The following is a 25751-nucleotide window of genomic DNA, read 5'->3' as shown; positions in this document are numbered from 1 at the left end:
TTGCATCCAAGTTCTGCTAAGTATTAGCTGCATGACTTTGCCCATATCATCTCATCTCTCTAGGCCTTGGTTTCTTCATCTGTGAAATAGTATCAGTCATACCTCTAAGAGTTGGTATGAGCATTCAATGAAAGAATATAAAGCTCTCAGAGAATTTAATAATGAGAGCAGCTACTACTACTATTAATTATAACAACAACAAATACAACTATAGGAGTTGAAGAAGTGAAAAAAGGAAAGAAAGTGGATGTGAATGGGTGCTTTTAAAAATTATTTTCTGATATTCCTTCAGAAATCAAAAACTGAGCTCTTATTTTACACAAAAGTATTATTAGTCATTATCTGAGTGACTTAATTTGCCCTCTCAGAAGTTGCTCATTGGTCTAAAACAAGGAAGAAAAATGGGAGTGTGTCAGACAGTAGGTACCAAAAATTCAGAGAAAACCCACGCTCACAAACACACAGACTGTGCCCTCAATAGGCCTCGCTGTCCTGCTACTTCTCAGCGTCTGACTTACTTATCTCCATGTGTCAGACACCTCCCTGGGAGGGAGAAAGTCTCAATGGACCAGATACACTAACTGATTATCTGTAGAAACATACTCCTTTATCAGTACGGACAACTGAGAAGTGCCGGTGTGTGACAGATTTGTTTGAGTGGGAGAATAAAGGGGTCTTATGTCCTAGATTTGGGGTACAGATGGGGCTGATTTCTCATCAGCCTGGGGAGGGTTGATGGAGGAGGTGAGATGTGAGCTCTGAATTAAAGAATGGCAGCAGTACTTTGGAACAATAAAGGCAGGCTGCCAATTGCCCCCCCCACCTCAAATCGGAACCAGATTAGAAGCTGGTCTGGGGCTTGAATCCAGGTGGGTGCTGATTCCAGTGCTGGTACACATTCCTGCAGGCTGCAAACCAGAAACCTCTTTCTTATAGCCCCACAAACATCTTGCTGGAATCCATTAAGAAATTGTTTGAACCCTGGTGAACTTCTGGCTGAAGAAGAGAGGAGGCTCATGTTTGCTGCAGAAGGTTCATCTTGTCCCAGTACAAAAACATTTTAGTATGAACCAAGACAGAGGTTTTCCATAGCTTGTCTATCAGTATTAACTTTCGAGCATTTCCAACCTATCAGATTCACCTACCAAAGCATAAAAGATGCAGTTCACTGTCCAGGGAGCAGAAGAATGACTGAAGGTATAATAACCTTCACACAGGCAGCAGGCAGTAGCGAAACTACATCCATTTACTAAATAGAAAGACATTTCTTATACATGAGCCTGCACTGCATTGCCCTCCTACAATGAACTAATAATCATGGAGATGGCGAGATTTTAATGTGCTTCATGAAACTACTGCCTTAACAAATTATTTCCTATTGCAGAAAAAGGTTTGGGATATTTCTCAGACTGAATCTTTAAGCAACTAAAATTCTGGACTTTTAAAAATAGTTCTAAGAATCTTCTGTCAAATAATTTTACTATATTTTAGAAGCTATATACTTCAATACATATTCAATATATATATTAAATATATATATATATGTAGAAGCTATACACATCCAATAAAGAAGCTCTCATTTAGAGATAAATATACAAAAAAAATTACAGACCTGGCACCATGCCCACAGACCTATACAGCATCCTCAAGAAATCCCCAGTGGCTACGACTGTGTTAGTTGGTCCAACATTTGGCCATGGCTAATCAATTCAATAATATAGACATTGAGACTAGGCCAGATTTTCTTCCCTGGGAATTTGAAAATCGACTGGAGACAGAGAGAGACAGAATAGGGGTTTAAAGTCATGTGAGTCCTGATTCTCACCTGGAATGGTTGGAGCTAAGTTGTTATTATTATTTTGCCAGATTTATATACATAGTATCTGAGGACCTCAAAGCTACCCTGGTACATGTGCTTCCTGAAGCCTGGCCTTTCAGCTTTCTGTTTGGTTCTACGCACCCAATAGGTATTTTTCTAAAAAAAAAAAAAAAAAAGTTTATATTCCTGTCACTGATCACTATCCTTTCAATAATCCATCCTTTTGAGCCTGGGTTGAACAGAATCAGTTTCTCTTGCTTATAACCAAAAGAACCCTAAAACAGAGCGCATGCATATTTTGCCAGGAGGGGCATTTATTTTCCTGCCCTGGAGCTGAATATATAGAAGAAAACTGTCTCAGTCTATTTTTTTGTGCTGTTATAAAGGCATACCTGAGGCTGGATAATTAATTTTAAAAGATAGGTTTTTTTGAGTACATTGTTCTACAAGCTATACAATAAGCACGGCACCTGGCATTTGCTCCTGGTGAGGGCATCTGAGTGCTTCCACTCATTATGGTAAAGCAACTGGTAGCAAGTGTGTGCAGAGATCATGTGACAAGAAAAGAAAGCAAAGAGAGGGGAAGGAGGTGTTAGGCTCTTTTGGACAACCACCTTTCATGGTAACTAATAGAGCAAGAGGAGAACTCACTCATTACCATGAGGACAGCACCAAATCATTCATGAAGGAGCTGCCCCATGAGCCAAACACCCATTAGGCCCCACCTCCAACATTAGGGATCAAACTTCAACATGAGGTTGAGAGGGTAAAATATCCAAACTATAGCAGAAACTTTGTTAAGAAATGTATTCTCATAGTCTTTAAAGGAGAGGGAGAAAACTGAAGGAATTAGTGTAAGGTTTTGAGAAATCAGGAAGAAAAGAAACAAAAGTGAAGGAGAATATTGCCAAGGAAAACCAATAATAAATCAACAATATTCTGGATTTGAAAAGCAGTAGGCTTTACAGAGAATACAAGGCTGGAATCAAGAAAAAGAAGAAAGGTAAATAAGATACATAATTCAAAAAATAAGAAATTTAATTTGTTTTCTTTTGAAATAACCATGTGTACAGATTAAGATTTTATATTTTGATTATCTTTAGATTTTAAAAATTTGACTAGCTGCTCTTTATCTCATATTCAAACGTTCCTTTGTAAAGCCTTTAATGTGGCATCCAATTAACATAGCAGAATAAATTTTCACAAGAGTTCCTTTTGCCTGGAAGAATGACTGTAGGCATTAGCACCTAGAGCTGTTCCCTGAGCTGGAGGAGATCAGAGTAGAAGAAGCCTCACTAGTGATAACCAAGTCTCTCCTTTCTCCTCTTCCTGATAGAAACTGGAAAACCAGTAGCCAATAAAGCCCCCAATTCTTGGTATGCATCCATTGATTCTTAGAGGCCTAAAATTCAGGCTGTGCTGTCTAGGAGCCAGGTGTCATTCTAAGAGGCAGTCTGGTAAAATAAAAATCATAGCCTTAAGCATCAGACACACCTGATTTCAAATCCTAACTCAGCCACTCACAAGCTATAGGACCTTGGGCAAGCAAATTAACCTTTTGGGCTATATATGGGTTTCTTGAGGTTTAAATGGTATGTAAAGTACTTGGCACAGTCTCTGCTTAGTGCTCAATATATGAGGAGGACTGTTACATTATTTTTTTATTTTATTATTTTTATCATCACCATGATGATGGCAATAGTTTCTTTCTCCTTCCCCTTGGAAATACTTAGCCTATACATCCTTTGGGGAAGCATCAGAAAGGCAAACAGGCAAAGGTCCAGGCTTTGCAGTGAGTGACAGGGGCTCCAAAGAGTGTGCACCATCTCAAGGCCGCAGTGACTCTTCAGCTCCGTCACACGGGGGCTGAGTTGGAGTACAGACCAAATGCTGCAGATCTGATTTGTTCAAGGATACGCTTTGAATCTGGATTTTTATTGGAAATACTATATTTAAATACTGGCAACTAATTCAAAGTTTTACAAAATGCCAGAGATTGTGTGCACAAATTGTGTGCAGAACACAATTTGTCAGTAGGCTGTATCTGGCTAGAGGGTTGCTAGCTGGCAACTTCTGCTTTAGACCCATGAAAGTCATCTGGGAGAAAACCAAAACACTATACTTTGAATTATAGAAGAGAAACTTGGAGACTACTGCTGGGAAGATGGGGGGCTAAATGTAAATAGCTTTGATGAAAGGGTTCTGCGGAAACACTGCCTGCCTAAGAGAACTTGTTTTAAATGAGCGTAAAAATATTTTTCTGGATTGGAAAAAAAAAAAGCCAGTGCATGAGGAGACTTGGTGCTCCTCTAGCCTGACAAGACCTTACCTCCTTCTAAGCACCCACTCTTTCAGGACTTGAAGCACATGCCTGTCCCAAGACACACTTTTAAGAAGGAAAAGACAGGTGCCAGGAGAGCTGGACCTGCTTCACCACTGAGTACCTTCGCCTCCTTAACAAGCCAAATTGTATCTTTACCCAAGCAAAGTCAATCATTGTTATCCCATTAAAAATTTTTTTTTTCATTCCTAGCTCAGGTCACATAAAATTCAAGAGTGGAAATGGCTGCACAGACATTATATTGTGTTGTTCAATAAAAAACTGTAGTGTGGCTAGATGGGTCAACAAATTAACAAATCTCTCTGTTCATCAACACTAACACTGAAGCTCCTATCTCCAGAGTTGGGAGCCACCCTCAAGAGTCAAGAGGGGGCAGAAATCCTCCCCCACCATGGGAACCCTTGGGAGCAGAGAGGAGGGCAGAAGTCAAATACAGCTGAAAACTTGGGAGAATAAAACACTGGGTACGTTCTTTCATTTTACAGTGACATTGACCACTTCTTCTCAACCTTCACCTTCCCTCAGTCCTGCCCCTTCCTCTGAAATATCAGTTTCTTTGCCACCTGTAACCCTGCTGGCAGAGAAACTAAACTGGTACTCACGTGCAATCGTAAGCCCAAGAGCACATGAGACCAGCCTGCCACCAGTTCCTAACCACTGGAGACTGCTATAGCTTCCAGGTGGGATAAGTTTGCACTTGGCATTTCTGCAGGGATGGAAATGGTGAGCATTATGTTTTTGGAATGTTGCACTGCTGGCAAGGTTTTCCACTTGTATTTTCTTTTATAATATAACTATTTTTAAATAAATGGAATGTTCCCGTGATAATTTGGCCACAAGGGAGGGAAATTTAGCTCAGGAACTGAAGTGCACTTAGTAATGGTGAAAGAGACTAACAAAAGTGACTAAATCCAAATGAAAGGAAAATACTTTAAACATTTTTGTTTGAAGGATCTTAGAAACACACATTCAAAAAAACATTCTCACTTAATACAGATTAAAGAAAACTGGACTTGGAGCTGGAAGACCTGTGTTTGAGCCTTCCTGGCTTTGTCATTTGCTAATTGAGAGACCTTGGGCAAGTCACATCCCTGCTCCGATACTCGGGGTCTTCACTAATAGAATGAGGAGACTCAGCTGGTGATTCCCCCAAGGCCCCTTTCAAACCACTGCTTTGTGATTAGCTTTGTAGAGAGATTTAAAATATCCCCCAAGTCCTCTGAATTTGTGTTGGCCTCTTTGTTCTATTAACCACACAAGTCATTTCTTGCCATTCTCCCTAGATTTCAGATTCTTAAGTGTTCTCTTGGATCACAAGTAGTCAACCCACAGCAAAAACACTTTGTTCCCTCTTGATTTTGTCTCCTCAGGGCAGTCTAATCTAAGAGGCAATAGAGAAGACAGGTGGGGTTTATTATACTAATTTTAGGTGCTTGGGTGGATTTTCCTGACTCTGGCAAGGAGCCCTTATTAGGATTGTTCCAGGAGAGCCTTTGGCAACCAGGAAGGTGCTAAAACTTGGGTAAAATTATGTCCAAGGCTTAAAATCTGGAAGGTACTTAATGCTTTAAATTGTTTTTATTAGGATCTTGACAATTAAAGTAGCTACAACATTAAAAAAAATCATCCCTCTTTACCTAACTTGATATTTCCTTGGAAATATGCCCGTCAACCAATGTATAATTACTAATTGCCTTTCATATTTGAATTTGATTTTTAACATTTTCGAACAATTATAAGAAATTTCATAACACACCCAATCTCAAAAAAGCTTCCTCGATTCTAATTTGCTGATGTTTAATTGAACTTTTTATAAAAGTTAAGGATAAATGTTCAAATCTTTCAAATCTGTGACATGCTTTTAACCCTTGCACTTCAAGTTTCTGGAAATATTAGCATTTTGTGGCCAAAAACTTGGTAACCATATTAATAATAGAGTTGAACTAATTAAAACCATAACTGAAGATCATCTAATGCATCCGATAAGGGACTGATAACTAGAATATACTTAGAACTCACAAAAATCAGGAAGAAAAAAATCAAATAACCCCATTAAAAAGTGGGCAAAGGACTTGAACAGAAACTTTTCTAAAGAAGACAGAAGAATGGCCAACAAACATATGAAAAACTGCTCAACATCTCTAATCATCAGGGAAATGCAAATCAAAACCACAATGAGATATCACTTAACCCCAGTGAGAATGGCCTTTATCAAAAAATCTCCAAACAATAAATGCTGGCATGGTTGCGGAGAGAGAGGAACACTCCTACACTGCTGGTGGGACTGCAAACTAGTTCAACCTCTGTGGAAAGCAATATGGAGATACCTTAAAGTGATACAAGTGATTCTACCATTTGATCCAGCAATCCCATTGCTGGGCATCTACTCAAAAGATCCAATGACACTCTACAAAAAAGATACCTGCACTCGAATGTTTATAGCAGCACAATTCATAATTGCAAGGCTGTGGAAACAGCCCAAGTGTCCATCAATCCAAGAATGGATTAATAAAATGTGGTATATGTATACCATGGAGTACTATTCAGCTCTAAGAAACAATGGTGACATAGCACATCTTATATTTTCCTGGTTAGAGCTGGAACCCATACTATTAAGTGAAGTTTCCCAAGAATTGAAAAACAAGCACCACATATACTCACCAGCAAATTGGTATTAACTGAACAGCACCTAAGTGGTCACATAGGTACTACAGTAATAGGGTATTGGGCAGGTGGGAGGGGGGAGGGGGCGGGTATATACATACATAATGAGTGAGATGTGCACCATCTGGGGGATGGTCATGATGGAGACTTAGACTTTTGGGGGGAGGGGGGGAAATGGGCATTTATTGAAACCTTAAAATCTGTACCCCCATAATATGCCGAAATAAAAAAAAAATAATCATGGAACGTACTGTAGGAGCAATCTCCAAATATATTTTCTAATATACAGTGGGAAAAGAAACTACATCACACTGTAATGCATTGATATTTACAGTCTTTGGAAACCTTGAATTTTGTGAATTTAATACCAGGAAGGATCTAATGGCTTTAGCAATAAAGATTCATCCAGAGAATCTGGTTGCTATACTAAGAAAACCAAAAGGTATCTTGGTAGATAAGGTTTTGGGTACCTCTGGGCTAATCCAATCCATGGTAATTAAGAAGTAGATGGCAGGAGGCTCCAAATTCCAAATTGCTTCTAGCCTACTATATATATAAAAAATTTAAGCTCACATAAACAGACTCTGTTTCACAGCCTGAAGGAAATGAGAACAAGGCCCAAATATATTAAAAGATAAAAAAGACATTTAAGTTGAATAATTTATGTGATTTAGGGAGGGCTTGGTCATCAAGACAAAAATAGCCAACAGAGAGATTTATTGACTCAATCCATCCATGCATGGGGTAGTCATATTGAACAACACAATATAAAGAAACTAAAGATGAGTTAAGATGTGGTCTCTGCCAGTCTAGTCTAACTGACTAGATGGTCATGAAATTTAATATAAGACAAAGGAAACAAGAAAAGACAGGTTCCAAGAGGACGGAATGAATATTCCATTCTGTTGCAGAGTTTCACTGAGGGACTCACATGAGTGCTTGAGCAAGAGAGTGACCCTAAGCCTGGACCTTAGAGCCTTTCCTGCCTCCTCAAAACTGAATGACAGTGCATGCTCCCTTTGCATCTGTACTCACAGTTGCATTTCTGGTATTTTAGCATAATGCTTAGCATTAGTAGATGTTCAATAAATATCTGTCGACTGAATGAATCAACAGTACTTAATCATTCTAAACCTCATGCTTCTTCTCTATAAAATGGTAAAAATGTCACCCCACATAGATTCATGTGAATATTAAAGGCAATAACATATCTAAAATGCTATATAGCACAGTCCTTGGCACATATGTGCTCAATAAATATCAGCTCTCATTAACATTAGATATTGTTACCACTATTTCTACATATGAGAAAATTGAGGCTTAAGGAACCTAATAAATAAGTCCATGATTATATAGATATTCAGTTCAGAAGCTGGACTTCAAACTTGGATCTGATTGAGTTCAAAACTCAAGCCCATATTGTGCACTTCTGATTATAGTTATTTGTGTTTGAATTTCATCACTATAAGACTGTAGGCTTGTTAAAGATAGGATATCATGACACTTATCCCTGGTGAGCCTATTCCAGGCCCACATGGCAGACCTATTTTAAAGATTGATAAAACTTACTTGAGCCTCAAATATCTTAAATGTAAAGTATAAGGATGAAACTGTAAGATTTCAAATTCTCTGTCGGTTTCAAATCTGTCTTCTGTGGGGGTGACATCACCAACATGGCAGAATAGAAGGTAATCTGTTCATACCCTTCCACAACAAGAATTACGCAACTATCCATGGTCAGGTCTCTTTATGGGAACCTCAGGATTCAGGTAGTTATTTGTGAAACTTCAGTGAAGCCCAAGACCTAGAAGGGTCATTTTGAGAGTATGGACCAACAACCAGTGGCTGATCTGCTCTGCTAAGCTTGCTTCTGGGTTCAAGCCCAGAAATGGCCCAGCTCCCCCAAGGGGCTTAGCTACAGCCCCATTTGGCCTTGAGCCTGCAATGGAAATTATCGGTCAGGGTATCTAGAAGGAATGATGAACGCTAGTACCTTGGTGGAAAGGCTTATTTGCCCTCTGACACTGGTCTCAGCAGTGAACCTGAAAGTGGCCCTGAAGTACCTTTCCAGCTGTCCTCAGCTGAATTTTAAGCTCAGAGTTGTTCTCACAAGATCCAGAGGGAGACTCACCCATATTTTGTAGCCTGGGTGTCTGAGTCTCCCTTATAGGCTTGCCTATCTCCATTCCACAGCAGACTCTAGGGGGCCCAGTCTCAGCTCTGGTCCTTTTCATTGTAGTCAGGGAACTATACTATCTGTACAGCTACTTGCAGGGTGATGCGTACCTTTCTGAGCCAAGACTGGGCTCTCCAGTTTCTATCCCACAGAAGATCCCAAGAAGGCCTCATCTCAGCATCAGCCCCTCCTACTTCAGTTGGGGAACTATCCTGCCTGTGCAGAGAGCTGCTGGGTGATACAACCCATCTGAGCCAACAAGACACTTCTAGCCTTCTTTCCACAGCAGATCTTAAAGGAGCCCAATCTGAACTCTAGCCCCTCTTGTGGCAATCAGGGACCCACCCTGCCTGGGTAGACCTGCTAGGAGGCATGCCCAGATGGGCCACTAGAGCAGACTTCTAGACTCAGGTCCCTGGCCTATGTTCCCACATAGCTCCAGTGCTCTCATTGGGTCTTCTCCAGGTCCATCTGGGCCCCAAATTCATAGCAACTTTGGAGTCCTCGTAAGACTCATAACAAGCCTGGACTTAGAGCATCCTCTAGTGCTAAGATGGCTTCAGTGGTCACATGCTTAGGGAACACAACAGTCAGTCAGCTTAAAATCCCTAGAAGGCACTCTGAAGAAAGACAGACTCTAACAAAGCCAGACTGCAAAGATTAAAATAAATCAAGGCACAGACACTGTGGCACTTCCACAAGCATCAAGAACATTCAGGGAAATATGACCTCACCAAACAGACAAAATAAGGTGCCAGAGACCAACCCTAAAATAATAGAGATATATGATCTCTCAGACAAAGATTCAAAATAGCTGTTTTAAGGAAGCTCAAAAAAATTCAATAAAACATAGAGAATTCATTCTGAAATTTATCAGAGAAATTTAATAGACACATGGAAATAATAGTAATAATAAAAAATCAGAAATCCTGGAGCTGAAACATACAATGAATTAAATGAAAAATGCAATAGCATCAACAATAGAAATGATCAAATAAAAGAAAGAATTAATGACCTCAAAGACAGACTATTTGAAAATACACAGTCAGAAAAGAAAAAAGAATGAAAAGGAATGAACAAGGCCTACAGGATCTAGGGGACAACATCAAAAGAACAAATATTAAAGTTATTGGAGTTAAAGAAGGAACTGAGAAAGACAATGAAGTAGAAAGCTTATTCAAAGAAATTATGACAGAAAACTCTCCTAACCTAGAGAAAGATATAAATATCTAGGTACAGGAAAGTCAAAAGTCACCAATCAGATTCAACCACATAAGAATACTCCAAGATATATTATAATCAAGCTCGTAAAGGTCAAAGACAAAGAGAGGATCCTGAAAGCAGCAAGAGAAAAGAAGAAAACAACATATAAGGGAGATCCAATACAACTTTCAGCAGAAATCCCTAAAAGCCAGAAGGGAGTGGGATGATATATTTAAAATGCTAAAGGAAAAAAATTACCACCCAAGAATACTATACTTAGCAAAGTTATACTTCAGAAATATAGGCAATAAAGAGTTTGCCAGACAAATAAACACTGAGGGAATTTATTGCTACCAGACCTGTCCTATAAGAAATGCCAAAGTGAGTTCTTAAAACTGAAAGAAAAGGATGCTAATGTGATTGTTGTACTAATATTGTAATTAGTGGTGTTTAAGCCATGTATAGCTTTAGTAACAAAACAAAAAGACAAAATTATTAATAATAATTATAACAATTTGTTGAGAGGGAATATAAAAATGTAAATTGTGACATCAAAAATTTAAAATGTTGGGGAGAAGTGATTAATGTGTAGCAGGCTTTTAAAAAATTTGTTTGCTTTTTTTTCTTTGCAACCAATATTAAGTTAGTATCAATTTTAAAAAGTTAATACAACTATAAGATTTTTTATAAGCCTCATGGTAACCATAAAGCAAAAACCTATAGTAGATACACTAAAAATAAAAATAATGAATTAGAACATACTATCAGAAAAAATCATTGAACCATAAAGGAGAACAAAGTAAGAAAGAAAAAAAGAAAGAAATTACAAAACAACCAGAAAATAAGTAACAAAATGGCAGTAGTCCTTTCCTATGAATGATAATATTTAATGCAAATGGACTAAAATCTCCAATTATTAATAAAAGACAGAGTGGCTGAATGAATTAAAAATAAGACCCAACTATATGCTGTCTTTCAGAAACTTACTTTACCTATAAAGATACACATAGACTGAAAGTGGAGGGATGGAAGATACTCCATGCAAATGGAAACCAAAACAAAAAAAGTGGGAGTAGCTATATTTAGATAAAATAAACTATAAGCCCAAACTAGAAAATACACAAATAAGGTCATTATATAGTAATAAAAAGAATAAATCAGCAAGAGGCTACAACAAGCATAAATATCTATGCACCTAACACCAGGGCACTGACATATATAAAGCAAATATTAATAGATATAAAGAGAGATAAATTGTTATACAACAATACTAGGGCACTTTATCATTCTGTTTTTATCAATGGACAGATCATCCAGGCAGAAAATCAACAAAGAAACATGAGAGTTAAACTATACTCTAGATTAAATGTGCCTGAATGACCTTTACAGAGAACATTTCATCCAACTGCTACAAAATACAAATTTTTTCTCATAAACACATGGAATATTCTCCAGGATAAACCAATATTTTAGGTCTCAAAACAAATCTCAACAAATTCAAAAGAGTTGAAATTAGATTCAAGTATCTTTCCTGACCACAATGAAATAAAACTAGAAATCAATAACAAAAGGAACTTTGGAAACTGACAAATACACAGAAATTTAACAATATGCTCCTGAGTGACCAATGGGTTTTCAAGAAATTAAGAAGGAATATAAAAAATTTCTTGAAACAAATGAAAATGAAAATACAACATACCAGAATCTATGGGATGCAGTAAATGCAGTAATAAGAGGAAAGTTTGTAGCAATAAATACCTACATCAAAAAAAAAAAAAATAGAAAGACTCCAAATAAACCACCTAATGGTGCACATTAAAGACCTACAAAAGCAACAAACTAAACTCAAAATTAGTAGAAAGAAAGAAATAATAAAGATCAGGGCAGAAATCGATGAAATTGAGACTAAACACCATTAAAGATCAACAAAACAAAAATTGTTTTCTTTGAAAAGATGAACAAAACTAAGAAAAAAAGAGAGACAACCCAAATAAATAAAATCAGAGATGAAGAAGGAAACATTACAACTAATACCAAAGAAATGCAAAGGATCATTAGAGAGTATTATGCCAATAAATTGGGAAACCTACCAAAAAAATGGATAAAGTTTCCGGACATGTACAACCTACCAAGATTGAACCATAAAGAAATAAAAAAACCCAAACAGATCAATAACGAGCAATGAGATTGAAGAAGTAATACAAAGTTTCCCATCAAGAAAGGCCCAGGACCTGATAGCTTCACAACTGAATTCTACTAAACATTTAAAGAAAAACTAATACCAATTCTGCTCAAATGATTTAAAAAAACTGAAGAGGAGGAAATACTTCCAAACTTATTCTATGAGGCCAGCATTACCCTGATACCCAAACCAGACTAAGACACAATTAAAAATGAAAACTACAGACCAGTATCCCTGATGAACATAGATGCAAAAATCTTCCACAAACACTTGCAAACAGAATTCAACAATACATTAGAAAAATCATTCACCAGAACCAAAGGGGATTCATTCCAGGAATGTGAGGATGGTTCAACATACAAAAATCAATAAACATAACACAGCAGCATATTAATGGAATCAAGGATAAAAACCATGTGGTCATTTAAAAAGATGCTGAAAAAACATTTGCTAAAATTCAACAACCCTTTATGATAAACACTCTCAACAAATTAGGTACAGAAGGAATATACCTCAACATGATAGAGGCCATATATGACAAGCCTACAGCTAATATACCAAACAAGGAAAAATTGAAAGCCTTTCCACTAAGATCTGGAACAAGACAAGAATGCCCACTTTAATTCCTCAGAGTACTGACAGTCCTAGCCAGAGCAATTAAGTAACAGAAAAAAAAACTAAAGTGCATCCAAATTGGAAAGGAAGAAGTGGAAGTTATTCTTGTTTGCAGATGATATGATCTCATATTAGAAAAACCCAAGGACCATCAAAAAAACTCTTAGAAATGATAAATTTAGTAAAGTTGGAGGATACAAAATCAACAGGCAAAAATCAACAGCATCTCTACATGTTAACAGTGATCAATCTGAAAAAAAAAATCAAGCAAGCAATAACATTTACAACTACTACCAAAAAATACCTTGGAATAAATGTAACAAGAGATCAATATAAGGAAAATATCTTTTGTAGGAAAGATCTCTACAAGGAAAACTATAAAATACTCATGAAAGAAGTAGAAAAGGACACAAGTAAATGGAAAAATATCCCATGCTCATGGATTGGAAGAATTAATATTGCTAAAACATCTATACCATGCAAAGTGATCTACAGATTCAATGTAATCCCTATTAAAATATCAATGACATTCTTCACAGAAATATAAAAAGTAATCCTAAGATCTGTATGAAACCACAAAAGACCCTGAATAGCTAAAGCAATCCTGAGCAAAAAGAAACAAGTTAGAGGCATCATACTACCTTCTAAGGCCTCACCAGAATTACCTTTAACATCTTTAACCCTCTACCTTTTCATTTTCCATTTTCAATTCTAGGTTCTAGTTAGTTTACTAAGCCATCTCTTCCTCGGAGCATTCCCTGACCCCACATCTTGATTGAATAATCCTCCTATTCATCACAGCCTACATTTCTCCCATTGTGGCTCCTACATAGTATTCAAAAATATATGCATATACATATATGTATGTACGGACATATATATATATATATATATGTTATATATATGTATATATATTTTACTATATACAAATAAAGAGGGATGATGCTAATGTGGGTTGAAATGTACTCCCTTCTGCGAATGTGACCTTATTTGGAAAAAGTTTCTTTGCAGTTGTAATCAAGTTAAGATGAGGTCATACTCAATTTGGGTGAATCCTAATCCAATATCACTTGTGTCCTTAGACAAAAAGAGACACCAGGAGGAGAATACCATGTAGACCTAGAGACACACAAACACAGAAGATGGGCATGTCAAGATAATGGCAGATATTGGAGTTATGTTTCCACAAGCAAAGAATGCCTACGGCTGACACAAAGTGGAAGACACAGGGCAGGATCTTCCCCTATAGCCCTTAGAGGGAGCATGGTCCTGCCAACACTGTAATTTTAAACTTCTAGCCTCTAGAACTGTGAGAAAATACATGTCTATTGTTTTACTCAGCATGTGGTATTTGTTATGCAGCCCTAGGAAACTAATACAGATTTGGTGCCAAAAGTGGAGTGCTTCTGTAACAAGTACCTAAAAATGTGAAAGTAGCTTTGGAATTGTAATGAGTTGCGATTAAATACCTTTTTAGTTGCTTCATAGAAAAAACCCTAGATCGAAGAGATAGCTGATAGAAACATAGATGTTGTCATAGTCCATTTGTGCTGTTATGACAAAATAGTTGAGACTGGGTAATTGTAAAAAACAGAAATGTATTTATTTCCTTACAGTCATTGAAGCTGAGAAGTCCAAGATCAAGGTGCTAGTATCTGGTGAGGGTCTTCTTGCTGCATCATCCCATGATGGAAGTTGAGAGAGAGAGAGAGAAGAAGAGAGAGAGAGAGGAAGAGACAGGAAGAGAGAGAGATTTCCTTCTGCCTTTTTGTTCCTTCCAGGCCGAATGGTAGGATGGATGGCATCCACCCACATTGAGGGCAAATCTCCTCCACTCGGTCCACTGACTGGCATGCCAATCTCCTCCCAAGCCCCCCTCACAGACACACCCAGAAACAATGCTTCACCAGCCACCTAGGCATCCCTCAAGCCTGTCAAGTTGACACCTAAAATTAACCATCACAGATGTTAAAGGTAATTCTGGTGAGGCCTTAGAAGAAAGTGGTGGACGTGTTTATTGGACATTGGAGGAAATGCAATCCCTGTTGTAAAGTGGTAGGGAACTTGGGCTGAGTTATGCTTTATCCTTAAGTGGAAAGTAGGACTTATGGTGAGGAACTTAGACAATAAGCTGAGTAGATTTTCAAGCATAGAGTAGAAGGTACAGTCTTGTTTCTCCTTGCTACTTACAGTAAAATGTGAGAGGAAAGGGATAAATTGAGGAAATGGATAAATTGAGGAAATGAACTGTTAAGCAAAATGGTACTAGCACTTGATACTTTGAAACATTTTCAGCCTATCCAGATAGTGTGCTCTGGTAACAGGGCCAGGGGTGTGGCTAGACAATTGTTTGCTAAAGAAATAAGGGATGTGACTCATGGATTCAATCAGCTACCTCAGCAGGAGCCAGGAATAGAGATGCAGTTATCTAGTGAAGAACTGTAGAGGACCCTCTCCTCTGATGGCAGGCCCCCCCCCCCCCCCCCCGTGAATTGCATGGGAGATTGACATCCTTTCTGAGAATTTCATACCAGCAGAAACGCTGGCAACCTGGAGTAAATGGACAGAGGACAAAGTGAAAGGAGAACGGCTCTGAGGGCTGAGCTGCAGATGCAGAGGCCTGTGCTGCTTGGACCCGTGCTGACAGGGCAGGGCTGCCTAGCTGGCAGGCACAGAGGACAAAGCATCAAGCCACAAGAATTATTGTCAGGCCTTGAAATCTAGTGGAGTTTGCTTTGCTGGCTTTCGAAAATACTTGAGACCTATGATCCCATTTTCCTTCCTATATTTCCCTTTTTGGTGGGAATGGGAATGTCTCCCATGGCTGTCTCACCATTGTATTTTGGAAGTAGATAACTTATATTCTGGTTTCACAGGCCCACAGAGGGAGAGCAATGGTGTTCCAGGATGTGATGCACCTACCCAAGTCCCACCCATACTGATTTAGATGATGAAATTGGGGCTTTTTCCAGTTGATATTTAGATGATATTTTGGAGCTAGAGTTGATGCTGGAATGGGTTAAAACTTTTGGGGTGTTGGGATCAGGTGAATATTGTGCATATGGGAAGGAGATAAATTTGGGAGGCCAGAAGATAGGCTGTTATGGGTTAAATTGTGTCCCCCCCAAAAAAAAGAGACGTTAAAGGCAAAACTTCTGATACCTGTTAATGTGACCTTATTTGGAAACAGGATCTTTACAGATGTAATAAAATTAAGATGAGTTCAGAGTCCACTAGGGTGGGCCCTAATCCAATATGATTGTTGTCCTGTCTTCATCAGAAGAGACGAAGACGCAGACACAGGGGGAGAATGCCATGTGATAACAGAGGCAGAGACTGGAGTGATGCAGCTGCAAGCCAAGGAATTTGAGGGATTGATGGTTACTATCAGAAGCTAGGAAGAGGCAAAGAAGGAGCCTACCCAGAGCCTCAGGGAAGCATGGCTCTGATGACACTTTGATTTTCAACTTCTACCTCAAGAACTGTGAGAAAATTAATTTCTATTGTCTTAAGCTACCATGTAAAGAAATTTGGGGTATCTTTAATCTGAAGGCAAAAGAGTGCAATTGAAATGATTCAAGCAGATGAGAACTGAAGTCCAATCTGTATTTTAGAAGGAGAACAGATTTACAGTGAGGGGAATATAGTATAGTAACTATAGTATATTTTCCTGTATACCTATCATATCATATACTTATCATATCAGAGTGTAAATTCTGAGAGGGCAGAGTCTCTGTGGAGAGAGGGAGGGAGGGAGGGAAAGAGAGAGAGGGAGAGAGAGAGAGAGAGAAAGAGAGAGAGAGAGAGAACGAGAAAGTGTGTGTCTACTCATGTATCTAACATATGGTTAATTCCTAAGTAAAACTTGTTTAATGAATAAATAAAAAGATATTTTCCACATTAATCCTACATATGTATCATCCCTGAGGGAAGAGAGCTTAATCAACTTTGTATCCACAGTACACAATATACAGCAGATTGTTGAAAGAGCAAATAAACAAGGTTCAGAGACTAAGTAAATTCAACTAGTAAGTGGTAGTTTTATATTTACTGTGTCTTGCAAAGAGGAGAATAAAAAATGCTACGCATTAAAAATTTTAAGAAACACCATGCTCCTAGGTGGAATTAGATTATAAAACAGAAGAAAAAATGGCCAACTCCTTGTTTCTGACATCACCACTTTTGGAATAACTGGTAGACATTTGATACTAGTGACTTAGGTCACAGACAGAGATGGAGAAATAATCATTCCATTCAATTCATTTCAAACTACTCACCACAGGAATTATTAAAAATGAAAAGAACTTCTTTGTTAGAAATATGGTTCATTTTAATGTTGCCAGAGTAAAGTATGGACATCAAAACTCCATGATCCAATTTATTGCTTATTTCTGTACTGTATTAATTTTAAAACAATATTATATAAGGCATGACTTGAAAGAAATTTTCTTTTTCCTTTTTGACATGCTTTATTTTGTGAAATAGCAATAAGCAATATTATATATATGCAGATTTATTATAAATGACTTGTTTATAACCACACTTTTTCTTTTGATGTGCATATATTACGTACCAGCCGATGAATTCCATTAATTATGAAAATTAAATATACTTTTCTCTATTGGTTTTCAAAATAACCTTGACATTATTTTTAACACAAGCACATGTTCTATCTGTAAATTTATGCTACTCTTTAAGTCTATATTTAAAACAGAAACCAGCTTTGTACTTTACAACAAATATAAATGGGGTAATTTGGATAATGAAAATAAATGAATAACAGCAGTACTAATAGAGCTGATCCTATTTGTGATGGCTCATTAACTCTGCACAGGATGCAATTCACTGCCCTGGATCAGCAGTTGATAATGGTACAACGTGGAGCTATTAGCAAAAGATGGCTGCAATAGGAAATTAACAAAAGGTCGGTCTGTTCATTCATTGGGAAGTTAGTATCCGTTTTGTATGTGTAACCATATTAAACCCATGGACTCAGAAAGGCCATAAGAAGGAAAAAGATAAAAACAGGAAATAACTGGGGTATACTACTAATACCAAACCTAGTATTACCGAGCTCATAATAAGCACTTTAAATGCATTTGATTACTTAATCTTCACAACAATCCTGTGCTTACAATTATTATCCTCATTTTGCGGATGAGGAAACTGAAACTTGCTCAGAGTCACACACCAATGAGTGGCAAAGCTCAGATTCCAACCCAAGTGGTATGACTCCAGAGTCTCTGTCCTTAACTATTTCATACTATGACAGATCACCTCCCTACCTCTGCCTTATCTCCAACTTCATCTAGTTTAGAGTGATAATGAGGAAATAAAATTCTCAGTGTTTCTCAGTCTGAGATGCAAGGTAAAGAGAGATGACAACACAACAACCCCCTGGGAATGATTATCAGGTTCTAGGAGGGAGGGAAAGGGGAGAATGTGATTTGAAAAGGTATATTCACTAGACCTACTGTTTTCATAATATTAACGACAACAGCTGGACAAAATCTCAGCCCATGGGATATACTGAAGAAATGAAGTAGGGAGTATAGTTAACAAATGTTGGTAAACACTGGCACTCTGATCTCTAAGCCTGCCATGAACTAGCTATAAGATCCTGGGAAAATTGCACAACCTACTGCAGTGATATTTCTCAGGGCTGAACTAGATGATCTCAAAGACAATATTTTTCAAATGCTGGGCTGTGAAGTACTATTAGTGACAATTTCTGTGCTCTGGAGAAAAATGAGGAAAAAAAAGTACAAGGTAATAACTTTCTCATAAGGCAAACTGTTTACTCTTGGTGACATTTCTGTGTTCTGGAGAAAAAAAAAGAATAAAAAGTATAAAGGAGTAACATTCTCATAAGGAAAACTACCTTTAATATAAAGAACTGTACTTTATTCTGAAATTAGGTTCTTACTACTTTCTTTTTATTGACATTTCAGTCATGAAATGATGATGGCGAAAGTACATGACGGAAGGTCTCTTTGCTTTTTTAATGTTCTTACCTAACAAATTAGGTAGTAGATTACTTTATCTCATTTTGTAAACTTTTTTTGAAATGTTATAAGGTTATAAAAACCTTACACAGGGAACCTTTAGTATATTTTCCAACTCAAAATTTTCATGGTTTTCCTCACTTCTACAGCACGTTACACTTTGTTCAACATTTTCACATGCATTGTCTCACCTGGTTCACTGTGGTCTGTGAGTCAATCCCATTTTCTAATGGTTAAAAAATAGACCTAAGGGAGGTCAATTAATTTGACCAACGTCACACAGTTTGTTGAAGAGGATCTAGATTCCAGTTCATGTCTTTTGACTTTAAATTCTGTTTTCCAATCTGTAAGGAGTTTATGAATCTGGCAACACAATAGAATTATAAGGAGAGCATTTTAGATACATACAACTAATAAATCTGAATTTCTGGGGACTAAAAGTGGTGTCTTTTAAGAGATTTCCAGGTGATTCTGGTTTGTAGCCAAATTTGGGGACCACTACCAAATGGTAACTGCCTCTGTCCTACCTGGCCTCACCAAAAGGAATAGGAGTTTTGGAGTCAGAGAGAACTGGGTATCGCTAGACAAGTCATATAATCTACCTGAGCCTCAGTTTCTTCATCTTTGAAATGAGCATAATGATGCCTACCATGCAGAGTTGTAAATATTTGAAAATATATATGTCAAGTGCTTAGATATATGATGGCCACTCTAAAATGGAAGCTATTATCATTACAACTACTGCTAGAGTAAATATATTATCTAGTATGATGCTCTGTTATTACCAAGTAAGAATCAGGCATATATTATAAATAGCAAAGATTCTAGAATTTTCCTGAAGCAAATTTACAACAAATACCAGTAACCCACTTATGAGTGACCTTGGGACAGTCTCTAGCTAGGTCTTAGTTTCCTCCCCTGTGAAACAGCAACATCTGTTAACTGCTAAGCTATTATCGGCCTCTAAAGAGTCTACACTCTAGGTTCTGTTTAAGAGTTAAAGGCCCAAACAGTTTCGAGAATGTGGCTCTTAGTAGAGTATGAAATGAGTATAATTGAAGTAAATTGCTGTGTATGAATGACAAATCTCTACAGCTCTGCTGTCATTTTCTGTCAAGGCCAGACTATGTCCAAATCCAAATATTTGCCTTTTTACAGTTGCTAATTTATATCTACCTAAGCTCAAAAATATTTGAAGCAGCTTACCAAAAAAGCAAAAAAATTATAATAGGACAAAAATAAAGTCAGGGAAAAATCTAAGCGTCCCCAACCAATGGGGTAGAAAAGAAAAACAAGGCAGGGGACATGATGTTTTCAGGAAACCAGGAGAAGCTATTTGTAAAAACTGCATGTTTATGTAGGCATTTTCAAAAAACATGAAAATAAGGATTTTTCTTACTGGTTTTTTTTTTAACTAAAGACTGAAAATATTAATTACCAACATACAGATGCAACCTAAATACAGGATTTTTGTCTAAGTAAAGTGAAATTTATATATTTAAACTCTCTTTTGAAGTAGCAGTGAGTGCTTTAACTTTTCATGATTAAGTTCACTCTGGTCCTTCTGAAAAAGGACATACTGCATTTAAGTATTCCATCTTTATTCCTCTATCTTGTCATCCTCTGTTCCTCCAATCATTTTATAAAATTTAAGTGGGTTTTATTTATGAAAAGACAGACTAAGAGGGTAGTGGTAGAAAGGGTACAAAATTATAATACACCCTTACAAATCCGTATTAAGTTGCAGTGTTTGATTCTCTCAGCACGACTGATTTGATTTATTGCTTTATACCCTCTGCCCTGGTTATAATCAAAATGAAAACTCCTTCCTGGTTTTAGACTCAGTCTCTGTTCTGTTCCTGCTGTCCTGGTACTGGCCCAGCCTCACTCTGGCTGCTGTAAGAGCCTCTGTTTTAGCTGTCTCTGTCTCCAGGGACTTCTACTTCAAGCTTCCCACAACTGCAGCTATAACAGTCTTTCTAAAGCAGAGCCCTGATTATGTCTTTTCACCACTAAAACTTTCTTGGTCTCCCCCTGTTTACCATAGTCCTAATCGCCGTGCAAGTCTTCACGATTTTCTCCCAAACTACCTCTTTCTCCTTACTGCGTATCTGGGGTTTACCCTGCTTTCCAGCCAAACTAAATTACTTGTTAGTACTTAAATGCAGTCTGAGTTTTTCCATCACCTCTACCACACCATTGCCTCTAACAAGACAAATAAATGAAGAAAATAATACCAGTCATAATTTCTATGTATAAGTCACAACGCTTTTCAAATACAGTATAATTTACATTTGTTTCCAAATCAAACAAGTCACTCATGAGAACCTAAGTTAAGACATGCGTATACTGTAACCCAAAGTCCAGCACTATCACTCCATATATGCTACATATGAAATTTATTCTTTGGCTGCTGAGATAGGATTCTCTTTCAGTTGCCAAGGCACATGAGGCCAGCTGGCAGGACTAGCTTAGGAAAAAATATGCCACGTTGAACTGCCATGCAACAGAAACAAATGAAACCTAATTTGCTGACCTGTCTTGTTTATTTTGGTTCATTCAGCACGGTAATGTAGTAGAAACAACATTGGGCTGGATCTCAGGAGACCTGGAATTTAGTCCCATTCCTGCCATGAGCAACCATGCAACTTTCAGAAGATCATGCACATTTTCTGGTCTTCAGTTTTTTTTTCACTGACAAAACAGAAATCTTTTTTGCTTTACTCAAACAGGGTACATATATAAGAAATTATTATTCTTTTATTTGCCACTCCCTACAACACAGCCCTTTTTCTGTGTCTATTTGCTTTATAATTCTATGCTATTACCAAAATGTTTACTGACTGCATAATTCCACTTCGACGCTACTAAGCACCCTAAAGGAGAAAGTAAATACCAGATATCACAGATAATGTTGTTGAATAATCTCTAATGCCCTTTCTAGCTTTATAAGAATAAAATTCCATATTCAAATTTACTTCTGGAATTCATATATCTCTTGCATATAAAAACATATACATATATAAATATATATATATATAATCTCCATTCTCCTGACTAATTTTCCCATCTCATGAATCTAATCTTTATGAAGGTTTAATGTCTGTTTCTCTTTTATATATGTAAAATCTTGCCTGACATCTCACATTTCTTGTAGTAATTTATACTACAGTTTTTCCTTTTATATCTGAATATAGATTTCAGATTTCAATAAACATGAATATGAAAAAAATTACTAAAACATATTTTATATTTCTCTTATAGTGCTACCTGTGATAGTGCAGATTCTGAAGAGGAAAATTTCAGTGGATATCTTGAGAAAGACAAATGTCAAAATTTTGTACCTACTTTGTGAAATATAAAAGTATATGGTCAGGAATAGCACACAGAAAAATAAGAGCAACTAGTTGCTCCAAAAACTAGGCTGGTCATCCAAATGTAAAAAGTGGACCTTAAAATAAAGGTGGCAAAGACATAGCAAATGTACTCTTACTTGCCTTGCTAACTTCTCTACGTAAAGTAGACATTGACCAATGGATACCAGAAATCAAGCCTCTTTGCTATCCTGTTTTAAAGATTCACCTGGCTGAAACCCAACCTCATTGATATGGCCATGTCTTTTTCTACAGTTTGTCTGAATTTTCAATACAGTGGGAATTATAGAACAAAGCAACAAGTTCTCCTACAGTTTACTTGGAGATTTTAGAATTGGTCTCACCTTAGTTATTCTGAAAGTGCTATGTAAATAAAAATCAAGGCCTCCAAATACACACACACACACACACACACACACACACACACAATTTCAGAAACAACCATAGGAGTAATTGGAGTAATTTCAAAGTCTAGTGCATAATTGATACACAATATTCAAGAATTTTTATTCTTTCACATTCAAGTGACACTCAAAGAAAGGAAAAAACCCACTTTAGTCCATTTTTCCTTAACATAAAATACAACACTTGTACTTTTCACAGACATTTAACCTCAATTTTTAAATTTTTCACCATTTGTAAACTCAAGAAATGCATAAAAATGAGTGATCCAGATAGTGGGAATATGCAAACACTATTTATACAAAGACACAAAAACTCTTTGGACAAATTAAAAGAAAACAAATCAGTACTTACTTGGCATAAACCACTGATGCACATATCCAAAGATTCTGTATAGCAACGAGTTCCATCTAAGACCTTAGGTGCTAGTTCAACAACCAAGGCTGTTCCTTTGGCTTGGCACTTGAGTGAACATGGGTTGTCGGGGTCATTAGACACAGGAAGCCATTCATAAAACTGGCCATGGTGCTTGACATCATTATGAGCAGAGCATTGCTGAGCTCGGAAATCACCTGATTCTGGTGGGCAGTCCTAGAGAAAAAAAGGGAAGGGACAAACACAGGTTAAGAGGATAACCCCAAGTTGAAAACTGGAGCAGCTGTGCGGTCTGCCAAGGTCTTAGAGGACAAAACAACATGTCCTGGTCATTACAGTTAAAGCCTACCATATCATCTAAGAGGTTATATGATTAGGTAGCTCTTAAAACATAGAAATCTGGAGAGGGGGCAGAGCAAAATGGTCAAGTAGAAACCTCCAGTGATTGTCCCTCCACACAAACACTTCATTGAACCACTATCCATGCAAGCAAGCACTTTCAGAAGAACCAAAATTCAGGCGAGCAATCATACTACCTGGTTTTAACATTTTATCAAGGAAAGAGGCACTGCAGAGGGCAGAAAAGACAACCTTGCATTGCCTACATCACCCCTTCCCCATCCTCTGGCAGTGCTGGGCCAGCTCCCAGAGTGGAAAGAGAATCTGTGTGACCAGGGAAGGAGAAGGAAGTGATTGTGGGATATTGCATTGACACTCAGGGCCACCCTGGCACAGGGGAACACAGCACACAGCAGAATTCTGCTGGTGCCCATGGAGGGAGCATTTAGACCAGCCCTGCCAAAGGGAAATCCTCTGCCCCCAAATCTGAGTTCTAGCTAGCTCCACCACTGGCTGACAAAGAGCAATCTGGGGCCTGGACTAAATTCATAAGGCAGTTAGGCCACAAAGACTACACAAAGAGTCAGTGGACTTGGGGTACACATGACCCAGTGAGACACCAGCAGTGGTGGCCAAGACAGTGCCTGTGTCACCCCTCCTTCAACTATAGGCGATATGACTCAGGGAAGTCTTCTTATAATTGAGGAAAGGAAAAGGAAAAGTTCAGAGGACTTTGTTCTGCAACTTGGGTACCAGCTCAGCCACAGTAAAATAAAGTGCTAAGTGGGCTTGTGAAGCCCCTGAGTCCAGGCCTTAGTTCCTGGAAGGCATTTCGGGACCCACCCTGGGCCAGAAGGAAACATTGCTGCCCTGAAGGGAGGGACCCAGTCCTGGCAGGATTTACCATTTGCTGACTAAAGTGCACTTGGGCTTTGAATAAACATCAGTGGTAGACAGACAGCAGTCATCACAGGCTTTAGGTGAGACTGGCCTGGCTTCAAGTTAGGGGAGGAGTGACGTGGGCACTCTCTTAAGGCTGGTGGCCATGAGAGGGTGCCCACATCACCCCTCCCCCACTCCAGCAGCCCAGCACAGAGAGGGAGGGATGAGATCCAGAGTCTTTGCCTGGCAATCCAGGAAAGTCTCCCGTATCTTACTCAAGTCCATCATGGCAAACCCACTAGGAGTCTACAAGAGTCATTATTGGGCTCGGGGCACACCCCACGCTGATGTGGCTGCTGTGACCTAAGACTTAGATCACAACACTTAATTCCCTTTGAATACCTAGAAAACCTTCTTGTTGGAGACTAAGACCCTTCACATTCCAAAGACTTGCCCTACGACTTGCCCTACGCACTTGCCCTATGCACGGGCCTCCACACGGGCCTTCTCTTCTGGGAAAATAGCACCCAGCCCCCCAGCTATAGTTCCAAGAAGAATGCATTCCATGCCATGCTTGCTCCAGGGCATGCCACCTGCAATTGTTCCCAACCCCCTGCCAGGTTGGGGTTGAGTGATCCATCACAAAGAGCTTCCGGTGCCATTGGGATGCTGATTGGGGCTGATTAGCCCACAGGAAAGCCTCATTATTCCCCCATTCTATTTTTCTGTTTCTACTTCCTTGTTTTCTGTATATAAAACCTACTAAAAATCCAAGTAAAGTAGACCTTGACAATCATTCGCTTGGTCTCGTTCCTTTCTCTCGCTCATCTCTTTCAGGCACGGTCCCCCTCGCCCCAGCGAGTAACAGAAGGTCCCGCGGGTCGGGACACCTTCTCAAGAAGGATGGGTTCAAACAAGCCCTGACTGTGAAGACTAAAATAAATATCTAACTTGTCAATGCCCAGACACTGACGAATATCCACAAGCATCAAGAACATCCAGGAAAACATGACCTCACCAAACAAACTAAATAAGATACGAGTGGACCAATCCTGGAGCAATGGAGATGGGTGACTTTTCAGACAAAAAATTCAAAACAGCTGTCTTAAAGAAGCTCGGTGAACTTCAACACAACAAAAAGAAAAAATTCAGAAGCCCATCAGAGAAATTTAATGAAGAGATTTAAATAATTGAAAAAAAAAACCAAGCAGAAGTTCTGCAGCTTAAGAATTCAGTTGACAAACTGAGAAATGCATCAGAGTCTATCAATAGCAGAATTGACCAAGCTGAAGAAAGAAGTAGTGAGCTTCAAGACAGGTTATTTGAAAATACACAGTTAGAAGAGAAAAAAGAATAAAAAAGAATGAAGGATGC

At 38.2% G+C, this 25751-nt stretch overlaps 1 protein-coding gene across 3 annotated transcripts in view; it reads right to left on the bottom strand.

The window, feature by feature from the left end:
• Window positions 1–25751, bottom strand: part of ADAMTSL1 (ADAMTS like 1) — an 856830-nt gene that overhangs the window by 246261 nt on the left and 584818 nt on the right. For all 3 annotated transcript variants that reach the window (XM_012769704.2, XM_012769705.2, XM_012769706.3), the window contains one exon: window positions 23136–23372. In XM_012769704.2, the coding sequence (XP_012625158.2) occupies window positions 23136–23372 (237 nt within the window). The remainder of the gene's footprint in view (window positions 1–23135; window positions 23373–25751) is intronic.

The sequence above is a fragment of the Microcebus murinus genome, chromosome 12 (assembly GCF_040939455.1).
Source record: "Microcebus murinus isolate Inina chromosome 12, M.murinus_Inina_mat1.0, whole genome shotgun sequence".
NCBI classification, from domain to species: Eukaryota; Metazoa; Chordata; class Mammalia; order Primates; family Cheirogaleidae; genus Microcebus; species Microcebus murinus.
The sequence above is the reverse complement of the archived record's forward strand: the minus strand, read 5'-3'. Positions and strand labels throughout refer to the sequence as shown.